At 43.4% G+C, this 23,021-nt stretch overlaps 1 protein-coding gene across 2 annotated transcripts in view; it reads left to right on the top strand.

Annotated features, from left to right (window-relative positions):
* The window catches only part of abr (ABR activator of RhoGEF and GTPase), a 126,267-nt gene that overhangs the window by 40,321 nt on the left and 62,925 nt on the right, over window positions 1-23,021 (top strand). For both annotated transcript variants that reach the window (XM_085797492.1, XM_085797493.1), the window contains exons 2-4: window positions 8,287-8,468; window positions 17,319-17,417; window positions 19,375-19,560. In XM_085797492.1, coding sequence (XP_085653618.1) covers window positions 8,287-8,468; window positions 17,319-17,417; window positions 19,375-19,560 — 467 coding nt within the window. The remainder of the gene's footprint in view (window positions 1-8,286; window positions 8,469-17,318; window positions 17,418-19,374; window positions 19,561-23,021) is intronic.

Raw genomic sequence — 23,021 nt, 5'->3', positions numbered from 1 at the left:
TACCCGGTTTGAAAGGTTTTCCGGTGCAAGCCGTCCCTCATTAACTGGAGTCTCATCAAGCTAACCCCATCAGCACACACCAGGGCCTGTGAGTAATTGTGTGGAGCGTGTATCTGCGCTGTAAGTGACATGGCGAGAGCGTCTGCGTTCCCTCTTGGGCTGCACTAATTTCCCCAAGCACTGTGTGGAGCAGATAGGAGGTCCAGAAGAGAGACAGACAGAGGGACGGAGCGACATCAAACACGTGAAATACACAAGACCCGGTGTGTTTGATGTTCACAGCAGTTGTAGGAAAATTCAACCCACCAACAATTATAATCTTTGTGATTTCAATTTGGTTGTTTGTTGGTGTGTTTCTTTTATCCTCTGAAAAATTAAATGGTGATTATGTAATGTCACAGATTTCATAAGTGTTTTTTTTTTTATATTTCGGCTTTAAAAATTATTTAAAAGCTTCAGCAGAGATGTCAGGTTTTGGATTCAGTCCCTCACAATCAAAAAACATCTCTTTTTTTATTTACACTGCCATGTTATACAGATTTTTACAGATCTAGGGACAATATTGCCTGTCATCTGCAGTAACCTCACTGAACTAAAATGAATGTATCTAGCTAAACCATCTGTTTTAACTAACAAACACAAACGTTGTATTTTATTGTCCTTATTTAAAGCATGTACACTGTGAATGACTATGAGAATTGCTCGAGGTATGATATCAACAAAAATTATCCAGAGTCCAATCAATGAACAGGAGACGGGTCAACATCTCTGTACATAAATTTGCCTTACGCAAATCATGGTGCGTGACAGGACATACAACTTTCTGTGCCAGTGCTCTCAAATAAATAAATATCACTGCTCACCTAAAGGTCTGCTGCCCGAGAGCCGACTGACAACAACAACGCTACTAAAAATGTTTTGTTGAAAGATGCACCTAGGGTTGAGTTGTTTGTGAAAAACATGCAGCTCCTTTTATGGTAGAAAAAGAGCGCTGCATACCAGCATGAACACTTCACTTCAACAGTGAAGCACATCTGTAGGACGAACGGTCCAACATTCCTCCTGAACATTGAGCAGATACTGCAGGAGCTGGTTTGAGGTTATTGTTACCAAAGGAGATTTTACCAGTTATTAAATCCAAGGGCTTGACCAGCACTGTAAATGTTAAATGAATGTGTTTAATAGAGACACAAAAGATTGTAATTGTAACTTCTTCATTATTTTCTGATCAGTTAATGCAGAAAATAAGAAATATAAGCTTCAGCTACACACACAGTGTATAGTAACTACAATCTATATCCTCAACATTACATCTCTATTTAATCAAGGCTTTTTACTCCTTTAAAGCTCATCCTGCCTCTGTCAGCACACACAGGATATGAAGATGTGGTTTTATCCTCCTCATGGTCTGTTGTTGACTCTCTCAGTGCAGCTAATGGTACACTAATGGCCCTCGGCTACTTTTTTTTTAGTGGCCCTAGAAGAATAGGTTTTCATGGGTGGCTCTCAGGAGTTTGTGAGTCTGAGCAGTGACTTTTATGGTACAAAAAGATGAACTGTGTGTTAATTGGTCAGGAACTGAACCTTTGTGTGCTCCTATTCAGGGTGACCTTTTGACGTTTTACAGGGAAAACTGCTGCAACCGACATAAAGTAAATGAAACGGTCACAATTTGACAGCATAGATTGGATCCACGTGAAGTTGGCCAGTGCAGATTTGGCTTCAGAGCTGATATAGATAGAGATAGATAGATAGATGGATAGATGGATAGAAAGATGGATAGATGGTTCATCACTAGCAGCTTACTTTGTTAGCTTGCAAACAGCTACATGATTTGAATCCACTAATCTGCAGCTGGCGTCACTGCAGCAGCCTGTGGGCTTCAGCGTGTGGTTTGACAGTTGGCTCTCTTTTATATCATTTGATAAGACGAGGAAACCTTTACTCGTTCAGTGTGTTTTCATGCACACACACACTTGGTTCTGTTCAAGGGGACTTAAACTGTGGATATTTCCTGTTTCCTGCTGGTCCAGGGAATTGAACAGACGACCTTTGGGTCCCAACTAAGCCACTGCTCCAGTAACTAGGGCACGGCTGTACCAAAAGTGCGGAAACCATGCACACATACTGTAGAACTGACTTTAATGGTCTTTAAACCGTAACAGGGCAGCGTTTACTGGACATCCAGGATGTTCAGAGAAACATATTGATGCCTCACTTCATTTTACAGCTTCCATATAGTAACTGCCTTTTATACTTAGTGTGCGTTTGTTGCTTCCTCTTAGGCAGTGGGTGTTCTTCAATACAACATTGTTGCCTTCATTTGAATGAGTCCTATCTGACCAATTTATAACAGTGGAAGTATTCAACAGCGAACAGCTCCAAACCGGCTCTCTGATTTTCATATGACAAGCCACTCAGTTCATGTTGTTGTATTCGACGCAGAGAAATATGGGACCACTTTGGTAGTGGACATGGATTATTGCCGGTGAAGGTGTTTTCGGTAACTCAGCGCTCGCACACGCCGACGTACTTATGGCTTTCTTCTTTGAGGCTGTGTGCGTCATCCGCTCTCTCCTCTCCAATGAAGGTGAGTCAAGCCACCGTGTGTTTGACAGTGTAGTGTCTCTGCTCTGTGGAAGTGCGTGTGACAACCTTTCCCAGACATAAACTCTATTGATTTACCAACAGGCTCTTTCTCCTCTAAACGACAGTCCCCCTACTTGACATTGTCTCCTGTTTAATCGCGTGTCATGTTAAGCCTGGACCCATTTTAACCCAGTGAAATATATGTGTGTATGTTTGGAGACAGCTCTATTGAGCAGTAATAACAGGTTAGGGCTAATGAATCCACTCCACTAAAAAAAAAAAAACACACACACATACACAAAACCTCCCTCTCGGTGGTCTGACAGTGCAGCATTGATTTTCCTGCTCGTCACACATGGGGATTGTCAGGATCCATTAGCTGACCGCGGCAGCCTACATTTTAGCCTGTCAGTGTGCAGAGAAACATGTGCACGTGCAGATTTCTGTGTCATTGGCTCATGTGCATGTGAGCATCGTGAGTGGTTCAGGGTTTTTAGCAATTCGGCAATTAAACTAAGTGATGTTTGTTATTTGGGATGCACGATAACTATCGGTACAGATAATTATCGGCCCGATATTGGCTGATATCGGACAGAATACACAGTTAAGTCTGATAATGACATTATTTGCCAGTTGATAGAGCCAACTTTGCCTTGATTTCACTCATTTTAGGTCGATTTTTAGATTTTTAAAGAGTCGTATCTGTTGTTTTTGTTTTGTGATTACAGTAGTGATGTGGGTTGTATTATGTGGTTAAGTCAGAGGCAGCGCTATAATGTCAAATTCAGCTTTACTCACTACATCTTATTAGCCTTTCTTAACTTCAGGTGTGTAGATAAACTATTAAAAATCTTATCGGTAATCGCTATTGGCATCAGCTATGGGAAGCAGGAAGTTATAGTTTCTGCTTCATTGTGTTAAATGTGCACTTCAAATAAATCTGCGCATTTTATCAGGCTTGCAATTCTAAATTTATTTCTTGTTTATTGGTCACTGAGTTAAGAGCAAGACCTTATGTAAGGTTTTCTCTGCACCAGTGATCCTCTAAGGTCAGGGAATAAATCGAAGAGTTGGTTTTACCTTTTCAGGTGTCTAAAAATGATTCATATAAACCAGCCTTAGAGGGAGGAGTGTCTTTTTGAGGAGGGGTCCCATCGCAAAAATAACTTTGTTTTAAGGCAGCATAAACTTGAATACCTGCAGCCGCTGTTTTCAGTGCTGCTGAATAAAACATTCAAATCAGCCTCTCAACCACACAGCTGTCAACTTCAACAGCTGGTTTGATTTCTCTCACACTTTGGTCACAAACTGTGCGACGAAATGCTCAGTGTTGTCACACTTTGACCTCGGCTACCGGTATAAATGCAACAAAGATTTGCGATACGTGTGACACATCAGACATTTCCCACAGTTGCACAGCAGTAACTCAGAGAAGAGATTACTGGTGGTGTAAGGTGAAGCTGGAGCCACCCCTGTAGACTGACTGGACCTGCACCGCTCATCAGTGTTATAAATGATGAAACAATGGAGAGTGGACTCACAGTGGCCACTCAGTAGGATGATAGATGTGCAGACAGTGTGCTGATCTCTGACCTTCACTCTCAGGCTGTAATAAGGATTGGGGTGCAATATCTTAACTGCTATTGGTTTTGCTATGAGACCGACTTTAATGATCTCTTAACTTTTCATCCATCACCATCTTGTGGTCAAAATGTCTGTTCGTCAAACAGCAGAATAAAAAACAGCAACTTTGCCCTCAGCCTCAGTTGCAGTTTAAGTTTAGAGCTAATTTGAAGATTTTAGCATGCCATCATGCTACACTTGGATTGTGAACATTCATGTTAACATTTTATTACACCTGCAGAATATCGGTCCATCACCGTCATCAACATTGTGAGCCTGTCAGGAGTGTGTTGTGAGCATTTAGCTACTGATTGAGCAACAAATATGGTGTTGCCTTTTGTGTCAAATCTGATTTGGCAAATGCCTTGTATATAAATATTTATTCTCACATTCACTCTCGTCCCCATTTAGTTTCACAGCTGTTAAATTTTGAGAGCTGTCTTTTTGATTTCACACTGTGGATACCCTCCTCCTTCTACTTCTGGTATTTAAACAATAAACTGGTTGACCTGCATTATTTAATATCCTCCTTTATAACATACATCCTCTTTTATATCTTGTTGTTAATACAACAAACTGTAACTTCATTTCTGCAGTAGTGAACACACTGTGTGTCCTGAACAAAGTGTGTACAGACATGCCGACTTCCTGCTCTGAGAATCTGCTCGGGGTCACAACATTGAGAGAAGTCTCCTATGCCGAGCACATATTGTGAAATTTCACAGTAATCAGCGAAAAAATCAATGAATGCACTGAGTCTGGTTGTTATTTAGATGCTCCTTGTGGATGCTACCATGACTGATTGTTCATGACTGTGAACTCTGTTGTTTCTAGCTCAGGGGCAGTCAGAGAAAAATGAGAAAAGTGACCTCATTGTAAAACCCCCTCTGCAACAAGAAAACGTCGATAGAGAAGTGCATTTCAGCCACATTTCTAAATGGATAAAAGCAGCAGTCATGACTTTAGGCATGTAACCTTGGAATAAAAGTCTTTTAGTTCACTAAAAACTGTTATAATGTTGTCTATTACATGTGAACTTTTCAAGGATAAATCGAGATAAATGTTTTACTCTTTAAAAGTCGATGTGAACATGTGTTTCAGTTGCTGTTTTTCTAGTTTCTGTTTAAGGGAGTGATATTACTGTAGCTGATGTGTCCGGGAGACTGAGCCGTTGAATATCCAGTGAAGAAATTGCATCTTGTCTACGTGGCATTTTCTGCACCCTTCATTTAATCTGACAGTATCACAGAGGTCACGACATTCACAGTGTTTCCGTCTCCTTGATGTGCTGCTGGGTCTTGGTCTGATCTTGTGACCGAGTTTCCTCGCAACAGCAGCCGCAGAGATGTTTCCACTTTCTCTCCGTCCTTTGTATGTGCTTCTCTCCCTGTATCTCTGTCTTGCATTAATACGGCTAATCAGAGGCAATGAGTGCAAATGATGCCCACTCGTCCACTAAACTGCACTCAGAGATTCACTCAAACACAGAATGGTTGTAATGACGCAAATTAACAGTTTAACACACATAAACATGCAGCCGATATTTAAACCGGCAAATGCATGAGAGCTCATGAAGTGTAGGTAAGCAGCACTGCACTCGACATTCAGCCTGTTCCCTCCGCTTTGTCTTCACTGCTGTGACTCTGTCCCCCCCCATGATGGACCGGCTCTCAGCTCAGCACAGCGGAGACTGTATTTCTGAATGGTTTCTGCTGCCTATTGATGCTTCTGTAAAGAGAGATGAATCATACATCTTTGCAACAGAGGGAGCAGACCTTGGTTCTTGTCTAGACATGAGGGCTTTGTTGAGAGAGCATCGTGTTAAGGGTTTTTTGTGCAATCAGTTTTTTCTTTTTCTTTCTATTAGCCACAGCGTTTCCCATATCCCACTCAGGGTCACAGAATGGCACGTCTACTTGCATGCATTGGGTGAGAACTAGTCTACAACAGGGCACAGAACACACTAAAGAAAAACACAAAGACATTCAAACTCGTGCTCACGCCTTCAGGCAATTCAGAGTTTGCAGTTCACCCATGCAGAACGCTGGTGTGCAACATTCAGCATGCAACTGTCAGAACACCGAGCATCGCACTCGGTCAGGATTTTCCTTGAGCTGCGAGGAATTTTCAAGGATTTGCGAGTGCTTTTTTTATTATCTGCAACATCAGGTGAATGTCTTGAGATGGCAACAACAGTTCTCCCTTTTTTCTCTCTCTTTCGTGCTTACACACACACTCTCTTTACACGCACACTCATGTGTAACCTGAACAGATTGGGACAGACTGGCACGTGAGGCGACCAGAAGGTGCATGGAAAAGAGTAAGACTGAGAACAGAGAGGAGAGAGAGAAGGAGAGAGAGAGATGGATGGAAAGAGAACAGATAAACACACACAGGCTTCCAAATTCTCTCAGTGAGCGTGATCACAGCGCAGTCGGAGTTGGACAAACGGCCTCACCTCACCCGCTCTTCACCTTAATGCCTCTACATGTGTCATCTCGCAGCGCTCCAGCACACTCTCTGTGGTTTCTGTGCACGCTTCACTAAGTCATCTCAGGCCCAAATGTGCCATTTGTCAGCTATTTGCCCATCAGCTACAGATAAACCATATGGTCGCTTTGACTCTCCATGGTCCACAAACTCACATGCAACTAACAGATGGAGGGATTTATTTATTTATTTTCCATGTTTTTTTGATTGACAGGTGGGAGGAGTAGTGACTGTGGGTTAGGGGGCGCATCAACATTAGCTCGATGGTGTGTGTGTGTGTGTCATCCCAGCGGAGATCGAGTCGACCCCTGCGTTCGTTTTCCCAGTCAGTCCTCATGCTTTTGTGGTTTGTTGGATTTGTCTGGCGGTATTGCGCACGTGCACGCTCTCGTGCACACAGCTGTGGTGCTGAGCGCAGGTTACGTGCAGGCGGATAGTCACACCCACGCACCTCCCACGTGATTTTTCTTGTCAAACATTTGGTTCTGCTTTTTTTTTTTTTTTTCTTTACATCAGCCCACTGCTCTATGGCTTTTTTGTAATAGTTACAGATAGTTACACAAGCTTTTCTGTGAGCACTTCTCTTCTGCCAAGATCATAAAAGAATATAGTGTAAACAGGATTTGTTTGCCACCAGAGTAAAGAGGAAAATAGCATTCTTGAAATTCAGATTCCTGGTAAAGGTCCCACTGAGATTATAAACCTCATTTCCAAAACAGACCTGGCAACGTGTAAGGAAACATGATTGTTTGCTTTTTTTTCTCCTCCTGAAATACAGTCCTCCCTTTTATATTATAGAGTGGTATTATCACCAGCCCGGCCTGTCCATCATGAATACACCTCTCTAATAAGACAACAGACAACAGGCTTTTTATATCTACCGTTTTCTTCACCAGTGTCCTTTTGAAGTCGGTGCGGGAGTTGTTTCAGAGTCAGCGTTGTTCCCTTCTACTGGAGCTGTCAGTGCTGCTCAGAGCTGAACGCCAGCGTTGTCACAGGACATGAATTTCAACCTCGATACCGACACCAACCCCAGTGTATAAAAGTTCAACGCAGTGCTCACGCAAAAACAAGAGGAAACTCAAATAAAGCAAGTTAGAGGAGGAGTGAATTTGCTGCTACTTTGACTGATGCCTCTGGCACCTTCATGTTTTCAGCTTGTTGATACGATTGCACTTTACAGAAAGATCTACAGTTCACTGTTAAGCGTTAGCGTTTGTCATTAATCGTAGTCTCATCTCAAGTCATCTTTTAACCATTAAAACCTCGACTTTCCACTGTCATTTCCTTTTTGTGTTTTCGTCACAGCATCTTAAATCATCCAAGCTGTTGAAATGAAGCCACACAGTACAACATGCTCTTTGCCCTCTTAGGTCAAATTCACATTTAATCTCTCCACAGCTAACAGAATAAGTGCTGCGTAAGAGGAGGATGCAGTGCTTGGATAAATGACATTGAGGAAACGCATGGTGGTTGTTGTGAGTCACTGGAGCTCAGGCAGCGATAGCCTCCTTCTGTATTGAAATGCTAACCGGCATCTATCTCTCTGTTTCTCTCTCCATCTTCCTCTGTCTTATCCTCCAGATTTTAACTACAACACAGATGGCTACGAAGGGGACGGAGCGGAGGACGGGAAGTCTCAGGATGGCTCGGAGACGCTGCCCTATATAGATGAATCGCCCACCATGTCGCCCCAGCTGTGTGCGCCCCAAGGGCCCGACGGAGAAACGGTCTCCCCCACACCACCAGAGGGCCTGCTGCCTGGGGTAAGCACACACACATACACACACACACATAGGCACAAACCAGTGACAGGCGTCCGCGTATCAACTTCTACACAGCACTTCATATTATGAGACAGTGGAGTAATGTGGCAGATGGGAGACAGAGCGGGACGTGAGATATAAATCATGGGCTGGATGTTCCAGTTTGTGCTTACACGCTACATGTAGATGACTGATCAGTGCTCACAGGTGCAGCACGCCTCCGGGCCCGTTTCCTCCCTCAGCACAGTATTCAAAGATCCTGGTGGTTTTTGTGGATTAGTCCATCAAACACGACCTTTTCCCTCAGCAGTCCCCGAGTTGTTAGATCGATCCCAAACATCACAGGGAACTATTGATTTAAGTTTCATTTATTATGGCTTTAAAGCGTCGGCGTGCCCGCTTCCGTCACTGCTGGGTCACCTCTTTCCTTTTATTTATGCTTTGGACAGTGAAACAGTATCTCTGCATGATGATGCAAATGTGAACAGCGGCTATTTTGAGGACTCTTCCTCATGACGCTTTCAAGTGCAGCCAGCACATGAAATGTTGTGTTTGAAAAGAAAGCATTCAAACAGGCATTGGCATTTTTTTCTAGAAGCACCATTTATATATATTATAAATAATGATGAATCAGGTTTAAATGTATTACTCAGGGCCGTTGTATAGGGGAGAAAGGTGATGATAATTCTAGGGGCCCAGCCCAGTAGTCTAATCTTTGTATGACTGATTTATTCTGCATACAACCCTGACTAATACTCATAGTAATGCTGCATTAGCATCAAAACATAGCAGGCTAAATAAAAAATGATAATACATACGTAGTCTTAAAGGGATAGTTCAACATTTTGGCAAATTGGCCCATTGCCATAATCGCTATAGTCATAGCAGTAGGTTCGTTACCTTTATTTGTCGGTGGAAGCTGTTTTTAGAACGGCGGAGCAGAGCAGCAGGCTGCTCAGGGCTATGCTATGGAGGCCAAGGGAATTTCTTGGTTTCCCTCATCAAACTCATCAAATACACAATCCAACAACTCCAAAACACTCTGGTGGACAAGTTGTGACCTGCACAATCACCACGCTATGAGATAATAATGGAACGTTATGAGATGGAGCTGTTTTAGAGGTAAATTCATGCAAAACCACCGATGCGCGTTGTGTTCAGGGACAGTTTTTCAGCAAGCAGACTCTGTATTTACCTTGAAAACAGCTCCGTTTCGTAACGTTTCATTATTATCTCATAGCGTGGTGTCACAACTTGTCCACAAAAGTGTTTTGGAGTTTTGGGATTTTGTATTTGATGAGTTTGATGAGGGAAACCAAGAAATTCCTTTAGCCTCAGAAGCTCGCGGCTCTGCTCCGCCGTTCTAAAAATAGCTTACACCGACAAATAAAGGTAATGAACCTACTGCTATGACTATAGCGATTATGGCAATGGGCCAATTTGCCAAAATGTTGAACTATCCCTTTAAGAAAACAAACTGGAAAAGTTAGGGGGTAGGGGCCCACTTTAGTATTCTTTAAGGGGGCCCAGAATTCCTAGCAATGGCCCTGGTATTACTATTATCAGTTAGTGTTTCTCTGTGTTAGTGGCTTCAGCAGCTTCACTTGGGATGGTTTGACTCCAGGCTCTGTCTCCTTGATGACTCTGTGTTGACAGTCTCTCAGTCTTTCTGGGCTGCCGATGGTTTTTCTCCTGAAGTTAGTCACCGGTTCCATCCTGACCCGGTGTAATTGTTAACGATTAGCCACAACAGCTGGACGGCCTGCAGGCAGCCGGCGCACTGCAGGTGTCGCATTCACAGCAACAGGAAATGACCACTGACCTAGATGGGGTTTGATGCCACCAGCAGCCAATCTGCCATTACTGTATGTTTGAAAATGGAGAATTATGTTTAAGGTTTAGTGTTTATACACAAGGTTGTCATTTTTTTTAACAGTGCTGATGATATCGTGTCTGTCAATCAGTGTTTGCCACTGGTGGAAATACACAGTACGGTATATATTTTAGGTTACTGTCTATTTTAAAAAAAAAATTGATAGAAAGCACCAATGAATACAATCAAAGTGTTTCGTTTAGCGTCTGTGGTCCTGCCATGTACTCACCACATCCTTCATACAGTATCAGTAGGCTAGGTCAGAGGTTAGGAGTGCTCTTTTCATGCCTCGCAGCTGTGTATGTGTGTTTGTGTGTGTGTGCGACTGTGAATGTACATCCTGCGTGACCACTTGTGAGTCTGACACTGTGAATGGCTCCTCCGGCACCCTGTAGATCCTCTGTGGGAGTCACACTGACCCTGACATGAACCAACCCACACACACACACACACAGAGAGGGAGAGGGAGAAAGTGGTTGGCACTTGCACTTCGCACATCACAGCAGCTTTGACGTGCGGCATAAAAAAAAAAGACTGAATGAAAACAACAGCAGTCACGAGTGGGTGGATCAGACCTTTGTTATGTGATTTACGTCTAAAAAACTAAAGATTCTTTGTGTGAACAGACTCTCCCTTTTGATTAAATGTCTCACGTCACGTTTTCCATCCTAAAATTGACTCTTGTCTTCACTGTCCACCTGCCTCTTTGTGCCTATTAAATCGACCACCTCTCAGTGTTATTGTCGCCGTCTTGTAAATACATGTGACTTTGACCGTTGATCTCATTGTAATGGTGCTAATACAGTATATTAATTATTAAGCCTATTGTTTTGGTATATTAACTGCGAGTCCCTCTGAGCAGACTGAGCTTCTGTCGGTGAAAATGTGTCTCCATCTAGTGGCACGTTTGGGTAACAACAGACCCAACAAGACACTTGCACATGTTGAAAACTATTTGAAAGGAAATAGTTGAAGACCTGTTGCTAGAGGCTAGATCCCAGGAATCCACCGAACTTTAATGATATTTTCATCGCAGCTACAAAGACGTGCAGCGGCTCAATCGCTTTCAAGTACAGTGAGCTGAGGATCCTCAGGTTTCTCTGAAGAATTAGACAAGTTGGGAGAAACTTTGGACACTTTTAGACTGTTCACTCAGCTAAGTATATGAATGATTAAAATGTGCAGGGTTTTCATCAAGGTCTTAAACAGTTTAATGTTTTCACCTAAAGAATCTGTTGATGTACGCATGATGTTTGGTGAAGTGTACAACCGAATGATCTAGATTTATTGCTCTGGTTGTGTATTCTGTATAAGTCCGCCCACTCTGTCTTTTAAATGTCCCCTTCACTTAGGTAGCAGATTGAATCAGACGTGTTCATAGTGCCCGCTGGTTTGATGCTGGACGAGAGTGTTTGTGGAGATTTAATGTCAGATGCTGCCTCTTGAAGTTGACCTCTCCTCACGTCACCACCGTGTTAAGTCGCCCCTTTCTTTCCGCTGAGTTTGCACGGCTCCTTCATCTTCTGGCACGAGAACACCAACGCTGACACCTTCATGCTAAAATACATACATCCATACATTCAGCATGAGGAGCCTGTAAAAGCTTGTATACCTCCCTTGTTACCTTATTTTGCCCATCAACCTTCATTTAACAGTTTTATTATTTAAACAGAGGCTGTTGTGTGAGGGAACACCCTGTTTTGGTTTATTTAAATTAAATTGGCATGGCTTGTTTTATGGTTTTTGTGGGTTTTTTTTTAATTCACCCTCTTCTTATTTGATCTTTTCTCTGCCCATATTAATTACTAATAGTGGTGGTGACCCAGAAATACAAGCCACAAGCAAAATTTATTTTCCCCAACTCTCTTCCAAGTCCTTGGCCTGTAAAAGAAGTTTGACCTACATATTGTCGCCAAGATGGTTAACAACCTGAAGGACCAGCCCTGATTTAGCAAAAAAAAATGAGGGTTGGGACATTGAGAGGAACTGAAGTCTTTAACCAGAGTGTCAAAGTAACAGATGAAGGGAGGAGGGTGGAAGCTCATAGTGTGGGTCTGGGTGTCACTTCCTGTGATATGGCATCTCAGGGTCAGAAGCAGGGTGAGAGATTGAGTGTAGTGAATTGGACTCATTCACAAGCAAAGTGTCACACATTAAATCATCTTGACTCTGATTTGTCCACATTTTCGTTTTCATTTTATTCCCAGCACTCAGTGTCAGTGACTTTCCCAACGGCCGGGCTTGATGCACACAAACACTGTTTTGTATTTTCACCCCATGTTCGGTCTGCGTGAAACCGCTGTAAGCCTGGTGAACTGTGCGACCTGTAATTAGAATCAGCCGCAGCAGCAGCAGCACATTAGCTGGTCTCAGCTCAACATCCAGGGCTCTCAGCAGATCAATAAAGACACAATAGCCAGAGAGGAGGAGACAGAGATGAACTCTGTAACAGTCAGTGATGTGAGAAAGAAGACAGATTGTGTGTGTGTGTGTGTGTGCGATGAGGAAGTGGCTTTTTTGCCTCAAGAAAACGGAAGAAAGAAATAAAGAGAATGAAGCAGGGTTGACTCTCTGAGTGAAGCACGGAAAGAAACGGTCAATGTAGCCATCAAGGAAGTGGCTGGATAGCGTTTGTTGTGAGGGGAGGGGCGGCTCTACACGGAGGGGGCAGACCTCATCGACCGAGGTGGAACAACACACACACACACACACACATGCACATAAACACACATACACACAGCAGACACACACCAGGAAGCCCGGCAGAGGAGGAAGGGGGTGGGGTTGTGTAGGCGGGGTCCACTCTCTTTCTCTCTCTCGGCGTCCAGACGGCTTTGCTCTGAAGGGAAAACACTGATGTGTCCAGGCAGGCCCTGAAGAGAGAGAGAGAGAGAGAGAGGGGGAATCACGGGCAGAAAGAGGAGAGAGGAGGAGGTGAAAGGAGGAAAGAAAGAAAGAGAGAGAAGGAGAGAAGGGAAGAGTCATGGAGGAGGAAGAGGAGGAGGTGCTGTGCTACTTGGACAGGGTGCTGGAGGAGGAGGAGGAGGAGGTGTTTGATTATGGAGATGGGGAGCTGGATCCCATCACTCCGCTACACACACAGTTCAAGGTGAGACAGCAGCATGCAGCCGGGAAGCTGGATGCAGGGGAAACACACACACACACACATATATCTACACACACATACACACTTTAACGACTCCAACACGGTGACCAGGCTCGAAAAACCTTGAGTAAATATAGCAAAGTGGAAAGTGTTATTGGTGTGTTGGCATGATGTGGCGTCATGTGCTGCTACGTGTGCCGAGGAGCCATCTGTGCTGCAAGTGTGTGTGTGTTTAAGTGTGTGTGTGTGTGTGTGTGTGTGTGTGTGTCAGTCAGTCACAGCCATTGGGTGTCTCAGCGTGGCCTGATGAGGCAGCTACACTGTAGCACATGTCTCGCTCTGCTGCTGTTTTAGGACCGCTGCTTTCTGTTTCTCATGGTAACTTCTTCATATTAAGAGGCGCCATGTGTGTAGATAAGTTGACAGAGAGCAGAGCTGCTGCTGCTGTGTCGCTCCTGATATCAGCTCTCTTATCACACACAATAAGAGCAGAGGGCACAATAGAAGGGCACGCATAGTTCTGTATGAAACGCTTTCCTTTGGACTGAGGTTACCCAGTGCACACACACATACACACAGGAGCAGGTTGGAAAAATCCTCTCAGCCATCGTGTCTTTCTCCTTCGTCCTTCTTCTTCCCTCCTGCCACACAGTAGCTCTTTGTACAGCGGAGGGAAAAATACTGCTGCTGTTGGAAAAAATAGTTTTTCCCTCTCCTTCCTGTCCTGTTTTTTTTTTTTTTTTTTTTTTCTTCTTCATCTTGTCACTGAAGGACTAAACTTAACACGTCACCAACAAACATGCACTGCCTTTTGAGCTGTGCGTGTTTACTTTGCATTTCAGGACAAACTACAGCACATGCATCTGGCATCTTATCTGTGACCATAAAATCCTCACAACCTTGTGCGAAGTTCAGCTGGCTTTTTTTTTTTGTTTTAAGAGCACAATGGCATTTAATAGAAGGGAGGGGAAAAAAAAAAACAAAAGTCTGAAGATGTGGCCATGCATCTGGTTTGTGGTGCTTAAAATAAGTGGTGAGCACTGCAGTCGTACTTGAATATCAAAGGGTTTTCAAGAAAGTGACTCATCATCACTAGTTTCTAGTGCTCGTCATAAGAAGAATTACCTTTCATATTCTTGAAGGACTACCAGCTTATGAGCAGGTTGAGGCGGCTTCCATATACTTAGGAACTGCCAGGCTGCAGCGGTCACACTGGCCGGAGGTGATACGAGCGTTACGTAACATCTTTGAAGACGGTGTTGACGGCTCGTCTTTACAGCAGCTCATTTTTCAGAGCAAGACAAATATTGATTAAGGATATTGTTAACGACCATGCAGCAACAAAGCTGTAACACAACAGACTGAACTCCAACAAAAGCAAACGGAATAGATACTGTGACAGTTGGTGAACTCCTGTAATAATGGGGAAAATGGATTATACATCAGCTTACATCTATTCTAATAAGTATAACTTACATATGTGCAAAGATGACGATACCAAAGAAAACATGTAAAAAAGAATAAATAAATAAAAGGAACTGGTTAATAAAGAAATAAATCCCAGTTCTCCTTTGAATTTATTATAAACGCTGACAGAATTGGCCTGTTTTATACTTACTCTGCTATTTGCTTTTATAAAAATAGTTGTGAGAAAACTCATAGTTTCTGGCGAATCTACGGTTTTTCCAGTGAGTCCAGTCATTTTCAAGTATGTATCATGCACTATACTGTACAGCCTTGTCATGTAGCGAGTTCCCAGTTCTGAGGAATAATATTAGCGTCAGAAGGTGGATGTCAGTCTTGATTGGGTTAAAACGATGAGGTCATGGCTCCTTCCTTGTCTTATCAGAGCTGGAGTGCTGATATCATTGTGAGGATCTGGCTGTGTTAATAATTAATCTTCCGCTCTGCTCCCTTGGCTGTTCTTTGGCCTTCCTTAAAGTACATATGTGACACTTTGATGTTAATCGGACTAAGACACCCAATTTTATTGCTGTTTGGCTGTGAACGCGTCTTTCCAGCAGCGGACAGAGAGCGACTGTCTGCTGCCTCTTTCTGGTTTAGATACCACATGTTTTAACAGGCTTTATGAAATAGATGGGAGCTGAATCTATTAACACTGTATCACTCATGGTGTTTAATGTATCATTGCTTTACTGTAAAGGCACTGGTGATACTACAGTAACTAGTCTGAGCTGCTGATACACGTTAACACGATTGCATCACATGAGCTGCACATTCACGTCACCAAACCCTGTTGCACCACACCCCAAAAGGTTTCACACGATCATTTGTATAGTGTCCAGACAAGCTGCGGCTTTCAAACCATGATCGACTGGTGTCAAGTGTGTCAAGAAGACACCCCCCCCCCCCTTTAACGCTGGGTCCGTGAATTCGGCTGTTGATGCCAGATTCTGGTCCAACCATCTGCTACTTCTACAGAAATTCATCAGAACAGGCTGCATTTTTTTTCCCTGCACTCTGTTTTCTCTGACTGTCTTCAGCTGTCCGGTGATGGCGAACCTGTGAACTGTCCACCGCCGCAGCCTTGTACTGTATAGTATCTGTTGCTCCTCCTGGCTGTCAGGAGGAGTGGAGCCTGGCGTGATCCTCAGCTGCTGCAGCTCATCAACTTGAGAGGGTTAGACGTGTGGTTTGCTCTGATGCTGTTCTGCTCACCACAGTTGTAAAGATCGTCTCAACCACCTGAGTGTCTGCAGACGCCCTGTCAACTCCAACCGCTCTGACTGTTCTCCTTTGACCTCGCTCATTAACATAAATTCGGTTTACAGAGCTGCCGCCTTATTTTTTGCTCCAGTCTGACTAAAAACGACCCTGTAAACACTGTTGTAATTTAGATGCTGCTCTACTATAGATGACCTGCTAACACTGTCAGTAACATTTAAAGATAGTACTATGTGAAAATGAAACAGTTCACAACGTCTAATGTTGTGGTCTCTGTTCATTCGATTTTAAATTGAAGAAGTTGAACGTGTTTTTTTTATCACTGGAGAATCCCACAGTTTGACTCCCACTCACACACATATCTACGCACACATCTGTAGATATGTGTGTAGTACGTGCAAACTAAGGGATACTATGAAATTAGCTTCTTCGATCATCAACAGATCTTAACGCAAACAACTTGAACCTGATCAACAGCGGGTTCTCATTTTGAGCAGCTGTCTTTGTGAGAACTGCAATGTTTGAAGTGCTTTATAACCCACGTTTGTCTTCATGTGAGATAGATGAGCTCTGCTGTCCATGATTACACAGAGACTAGGTGAATGTGCGGCCTGTAGATGAGGATGAAATTCCCAAAGCTGTGAACGACGCTTAGTCTCTCTTGATGAATTCTGTGTGTGACAATGTAGAGTATACAACAACAAGCTCAGTATTTTGTGGCTTTATCCCTTGCCTTTACTCTTTTCATAACTAGTTTCCCCCTCAGCACAAGCATCAACGAACTAGTAACTTGTTTTGCGCCCTCTTGTTTCTCTAACATGATTAGGGTGGTGGATTTCCTGATATTGAAGTCAGAAAATGAAAATAAATAACTGCCTGAGAGCACTTGGTGTAAGACTTGCCACAGAGGAAACAAGCCATTTAGATCTTAGATGAGCAAAGCCTCCCAGTGCACACAGCTGCTGCTCATTCCTATGCTCTCTGGATGTGTGTATATTAATATTATGTTTACCTGATGTAGTAATCAGAGTGGGATGAAGCAGGAAATGAGCTTGAGTCATCATGGTAGTGCTGTGTGGCAGTGGTTAAAAATAAAAATCTGGGTACAAATACGTCAGAAATTTCTGGTGTGTATGTGTGTAACTGTATGTATGATAATAACAGTCGGGCCTGTTTTATCTTGCAGGGAGACATCGAGAAAGGGCTGGAGATGAAGAAACTGGTGCTGTCTGGTTTCTTAGCCAGCGAGGAGATCTACATTAACCAGCTGGAGGCCCTGCTACTGGTGAGACACACACACACACACACACACACACACACTGCACAATACATTTGACACTTTTGGACTAATACCAGTTTTTTGGATCAAAGTGTCTTGACTCCTCTCACAGCATGTGTGTTGCGTTGCTGCTGTTGGTCGAGGCCCTTCTGAACTACCAAGCACCACTTGCGGTTAATGGTCGTACTGAAAACAGGACCACAGTCACTGCAGCTTCCTGAAACTATGACTGAGCGAACGTCCCCATGGTTCAGGCCCTATGTCATATCCTGTCGCTGTCAGCCGCTTGTACTGCACTCTGCCCCACATGTAGACAGTTTGATATCGAACGCAGCATCAACCAGCCGTGAAAAGTGTTTAGTCACACACCAGTTGTGATTAGAAAAACCCCCACAAAAGGATCCAGTCGATGGCATAAACAAAAGGCTGCATTAATGCCAGCAGAAATCTGCTCTGTCTTTCAGTTCCTTCTCGTTCAGTCCCTGCTGACGACATATAAGTCTTTTACAATCCAGCCAATAAAGACTTTGTTCCTGTTCCTCGGACAGTGACAGCATGTCTGAAGCACAAACTGTGATCACACTTAGTTTTTGATTTGTTGCACTGTTGCAAAATATCGTGCAGCTTTTTAGTTTAATCTACCAAATTAAAGTCAAGACAGAAGGATTCATAAGCAATAGACACCAGCAGCTAATGTGTTGTGGTAATCCTAAATGTCATCTTCAGTTGTTAAAGGTTATGGCGGTGGATTTGACCTAATCTAGAAAGGCTGATGATATCTGACAGTCGCAGGCTGTTTCATTCGCTAAAATGGCAAATTGCAGTCTGATAGGAGTAATAAACAGTCTGTAAGCGAAACAGAAACACATCGGCCAGATGCTTCAAAACCACCACGCTGTGTTTCTGTGACCCACTTTTACACTGTGGTTTAAATTGAACCTTCATAACCTGCTTTTAAACTGCTTTAACAAGACGCTGATGACCAAACAGTCACAGTTAACTCCCTCTCCTCTCCTCTCCTCTCTTCTCCTCTCCTCTCCTCTCCTTCACTCTCCTTCACTTTCCTCTCCTCTCCTCTCCTCTCCTCTCCTCTCCTCTCCTCTCCTCTCCTCTCCTCTCCTCTCCTCTCCTCTCCTCTCCTCTCCTCTCCTCTCCTCTCCTCTCCTCTCCTCTCCTCTCCTCCCCACCACTCTGCAAATCCATTCAACTGTCTCCAACACATTAGTCAAACCTGATCAGGGCTTTTCAGCTGGCTGCCTTGTCATCACATATAGACCACGTTGGGGGCGTCTGCAGTGTCTCTTCAGTCGTTGTCGGTGCTTTTACATGAGCCAGCTTGTCTGATTAGCCGTCATACAACCCCTGCAATCAGTGGGAGACTGACTCATCATCATCATCGTCCCTGCAGAACTTTTGCTTCCATGACGTGAAAGCTTTTACGTCTTCACTGTAATCCAGCACCCCCACCACCTCCCACACCCCCCTCCAGCTCCACCACCACTATGCCCACTCCACACACATATCTATGATTAGCTGAGCTCTGGAAGAGCTGGCGTGCCATCTGACTGGTCAGACACAGCCTGGTGGAGAAGAGGGTCACCCAATAGCAGAGCAGGGAAGCTAAGATTACATGCTTATCACTGTGAGACATATCGCCAGTTCAGAAACTTTTTTTTTCCCGAGCACTAACCCAATTAGGCCACTGATTGGCCAATTAACTTCGCCAGATTGTGCTTGCAGCCTGCCCTGAAATTAGATTAGTGTTTAGAATAAATTTATGACAAGGTACAACGCTGTATGAACATGGGAAGGGAAGGGAGGGGGAAACAGCAGCATGAAATTGAAGGAACATTAACTAACTTTAGGGGTGATGCCTCGCTTTTCAGTTCTTGAAATGTTTTATTTAAACTTTGGTCGGTCCTCAGCTGCCTCCTGACTCTCTCTCTCCGTCTCTGAATCCCAGCCCATGCGTCCGCTGAAAGCCACAGCCACAACCTCCCAGCCCGTGCTGACCATACAGCAGATAGAGACCATCTTCTACAAAATCCAGGACATCTTTGAGATCCACAAGGAGTTCTACGATGCTCTCCTACCCAACATCCAGCAGTGGGACGAGAAGGTCACCGTGGGACATTTGTTCCAGAAGCTGGTGAGTCTGATGAGTCCTAAAATCTTCTTTGTACAGCTCCGTTCTGAGTTGACAACAAGAGCCTCAAGATCGGTTTCCAGGGGTGACTGCATTATTCCCATGCAACACTCCTCATTTGCCTTTTCATGGACAGACATCAAAGAATGGAACAAGCTGCCTGAAACCCTGAAAAGCAGAATAAACTTTTTAAATTTCTCTTATAATTTAAAACAATGGCTACTGGATAAACAAAGTTGCCTGCACTCTTAAAAGCTGGGCACTTGTTACTCAGTTAGTCTCTTAAAAAATGTATCTTAGCACCTTTTAATGTATTCAATCTATGGAATTATTTTAAAATCTTTTGAAATAAGAAGTTGGGAATTTTAAACTGTTTTATCTTATTTAGTGTCATGTATGACTTAGCTTTTCTTTCCATTGACCATACAGGATAGGGTTAGGGTTTCTCTCTCTTTTCTATGTGTCAGGCTTTCCCTTGTATAGCAGTTTGTGGTCCGTGTGTTCTGTGTATTTTTATATGTTATATGCTGGGATTGCAGATGGAAATTAGCTGTGAGCTATATCTGGTGCAACCATCTCTTCATTTTCTGCAAATAATTAATGTCATTGCACACTGTCCCTTAATAAACTAAATAAACTAAAAACTTCTCCACTCCATCGTTTGCAGGGTGAATGCAGTGTAGGTTTACTGTGAAAGAGGAATTGTCTTCTTGCCGAGTCACCTTTCTAAATGGGAGTTTGTGTGCTGGGGGCAAATGTTAGAGTAAAGATCAGGGGATAATTGGAAGTGGTTTGACCAATTTGGGACAAAAGTCATGCCATTATGAAAGTGCAAATTTTGGGGTGTAGCCAGTGCCAGGGTCAGGGTTAGAGAGGCCGTTCTTAGCATTACAGTTAAAGTTATTCTCCAGGAAATAAATACAAATTCCCCGAAGGTTATGTATGGTAACATCTGAGTGTTGTGCCCCTTTGTACAGTGCATTAGCAGAAATGTTGCACCCATCCTATTTGCACCAGATTATACTCCTTTAACGGAGTCTTAATACATAATGTAAGAGCATCATTGTGGTGTGTGGATGTGTCTGTGTAAAGGCGTCTTAACGTGAGTCCTCCCTCTTATGTCGGGTCATTACAGCTATCAGCTTTGCAGAGAGGATGAAGTAATTTGAACAGCCCTCTTAGCGCTTAATGTCCTCTAAGAGCATGTGCATATACTGTACAGTGTGTATGTTAGTTTGACATGCTGCAGACAAGCTGATGCAACGTGGTGTAACAGAGACTTTTAACTGATATAAGAAGCTGAAAAAATACATTTCAGGCAGAATTTCTGTATTATATTATATTATATTATACAGTTTCATTTTAGTGTGTAAATCAAAAGGCAACGGTCAGTAAAAAAATGTTATTTTCTGTGGCCAAGTCGAGTTTCCTCTGGTGTTGTCAGCAGCAGTTTGGCTGGTGTGATTAGGGCAAATAGACCCTGGCACACAGTGTCCTGTTAGTTCACCCTGAGAACGTCCCACTGTGGGCAAGCACCAACAGAATATTATGGTTTATAATTTTCCTGGACTGGAAACTAGACAGAAAAACAAACACCCTCTATTCAGTGGTAGAGGGAGGGGAGGGGGCTCCAGCTCCACCTGACGGCAACAGGGCTTCGCTCTATAAGCCGAGAGCCTCAGGATACCACAGAGCGTACAAACAGATCAAAATAATGATTATTTATTATGCAGAGCAGCACTTCATGTAGGCTGTTGTCATGGTGCATTCACATCCTCTTCTCTTCCAAGTTACTGTGCCAGTTATTTCCTCTTTATGTATTTTTATGTAGCTGGATTTTTAAAGAAAAATAACTTGTTATTACTTTCTATCACATTGTTTTACAGCAGTGTGTGTAAACTATAGCGGAAATCGTCTGGATAGGTGTAGTGTCAAATTATTTTTAAAGGACAGAAGGAGAAATAGAGAACTTATCTGTGAAGATAAAGGAGCAGATAAAGGTGAATTTCTGAATAAGTCATTTAATATGTTCCGCATTTAATTGACGCCATGTTTTTGCAGCCTAAAAGATGTGATTTATTCTTGCAAATGAGCTGTGAATGAATCAGATGTCCCATTATGAGAGATCCTGTCACAGTTTGCCAAGCCATGAGCACACTGTTGTTTTGACCAGAGGACGAGAGTAAAATGTCAATGCCAGCTCAGACAAATCAACACCTCACAACTACGACTTTGGCGTCTATTTTAGTCGGTTCAAAAAGAGTAGTAATTGTCTAAAACATCTCTTCCCCTGTTTGGCCAGTGATTCAGCGCTTGTGTAGTCTGTGGGGCTGGCAGGGTTTAATTCAGAACCGGATGTGGGTTTTCATTGTGACTGATTAAAGATGGAGAGAAACAGAAACATCCTTTCCAAAAGTGGAACAACATAACAGTAGGTCTGACGTTATCGTGGACTTAACATGTGACGACCACTTGTTTCAGGATGAAACAAAGGTGTCCTGTGTTGTTTGTCACGGTTTGCAGCCTGTTGGTTTTACAAATATAAACTTTACAACTCCATTAATAACCGAGGAAAGCTCAGGTCATCATTTGCATGTCTGTGTTCTGTTTGTTGACATCTTTCACTCTTGGTTTCACAGAGAGTTTCACTTGTCATTTGACGGATGACAGTAAGTCAGACGAGTATTTATATTATTTTTAGTAATGACCTGCTATAAACGAATGGTGGCTTCCACTTTATTATAACCAAGAACAATGTTAACCCACAATATCTACAGTATTTAGGTTTTTCGCACAGTAAACTCTACGACAACAGGGTGTTATACATCAAGACAGATACAGTATATTGTGGATGTTTGAGAGTCCCTATGGTATTCAGCAATGGGTTTTTGACCTATCAGCAGCAGTAGGTATCAGGATTTAATGACTTGAAAGATTCGAGTAAACATTCTGAGGCGAAAATGTGTCAGCAACTCTAGGGGATTGATTAGCAATCCACAACAGAGCGTATGTTCAATAGCAGAAAGAATGAGCAGGGATCTCATGTGTAAATATGATTCTTTTAGTGGTTTAACTCCTTCCTCCTAAGCCCCTCCTCCTCCTCCTCCTCCTCCTCCTCCTCCTTCGCGGGGACCCCAGGAGTTACACCACCAAGCGACACCTATTAGTGTAGTCATCAGCTCCCATCTGCGCCGCGTGTATGTGCGTACATGAGCGTGTCATGTGGCAGCTAAACATTTAGTCAGAGTGACAGTGCGAGGGTACAGATGGCAGTGTAATTAGCTCCTCTGCTCCCCACTGCTCCGCGTCAGCAGCATGAGAGGAGGAAGCTGGAGCCGAGCAGCGGGGCAGGGCCACAAAAGGCGCGCAGACAGACACATTGATAAAAGCTGGCCACCAGTTCCAACTTTTCTCACCTTTTTCAGTCAAGAGACGGGCACAGCTGCCTCCTGCGGCGGCCAGGA

Source organism: Trachurus japonicus, chromosome 14 (assembly GCF_045865225.1).
Source record: "Trachurus japonicus isolate A0001 chromosome 14, Traja_1.0".
Classification (NCBI taxonomy): domain Eukaryota; kingdom Metazoa; phylum Chordata; class Actinopteri; order Carangiformes; family Carangidae; genus Trachurus; species Trachurus japonicus.
This window is presented reverse-complemented; position numbering and strand designations above follow the sequence as displayed.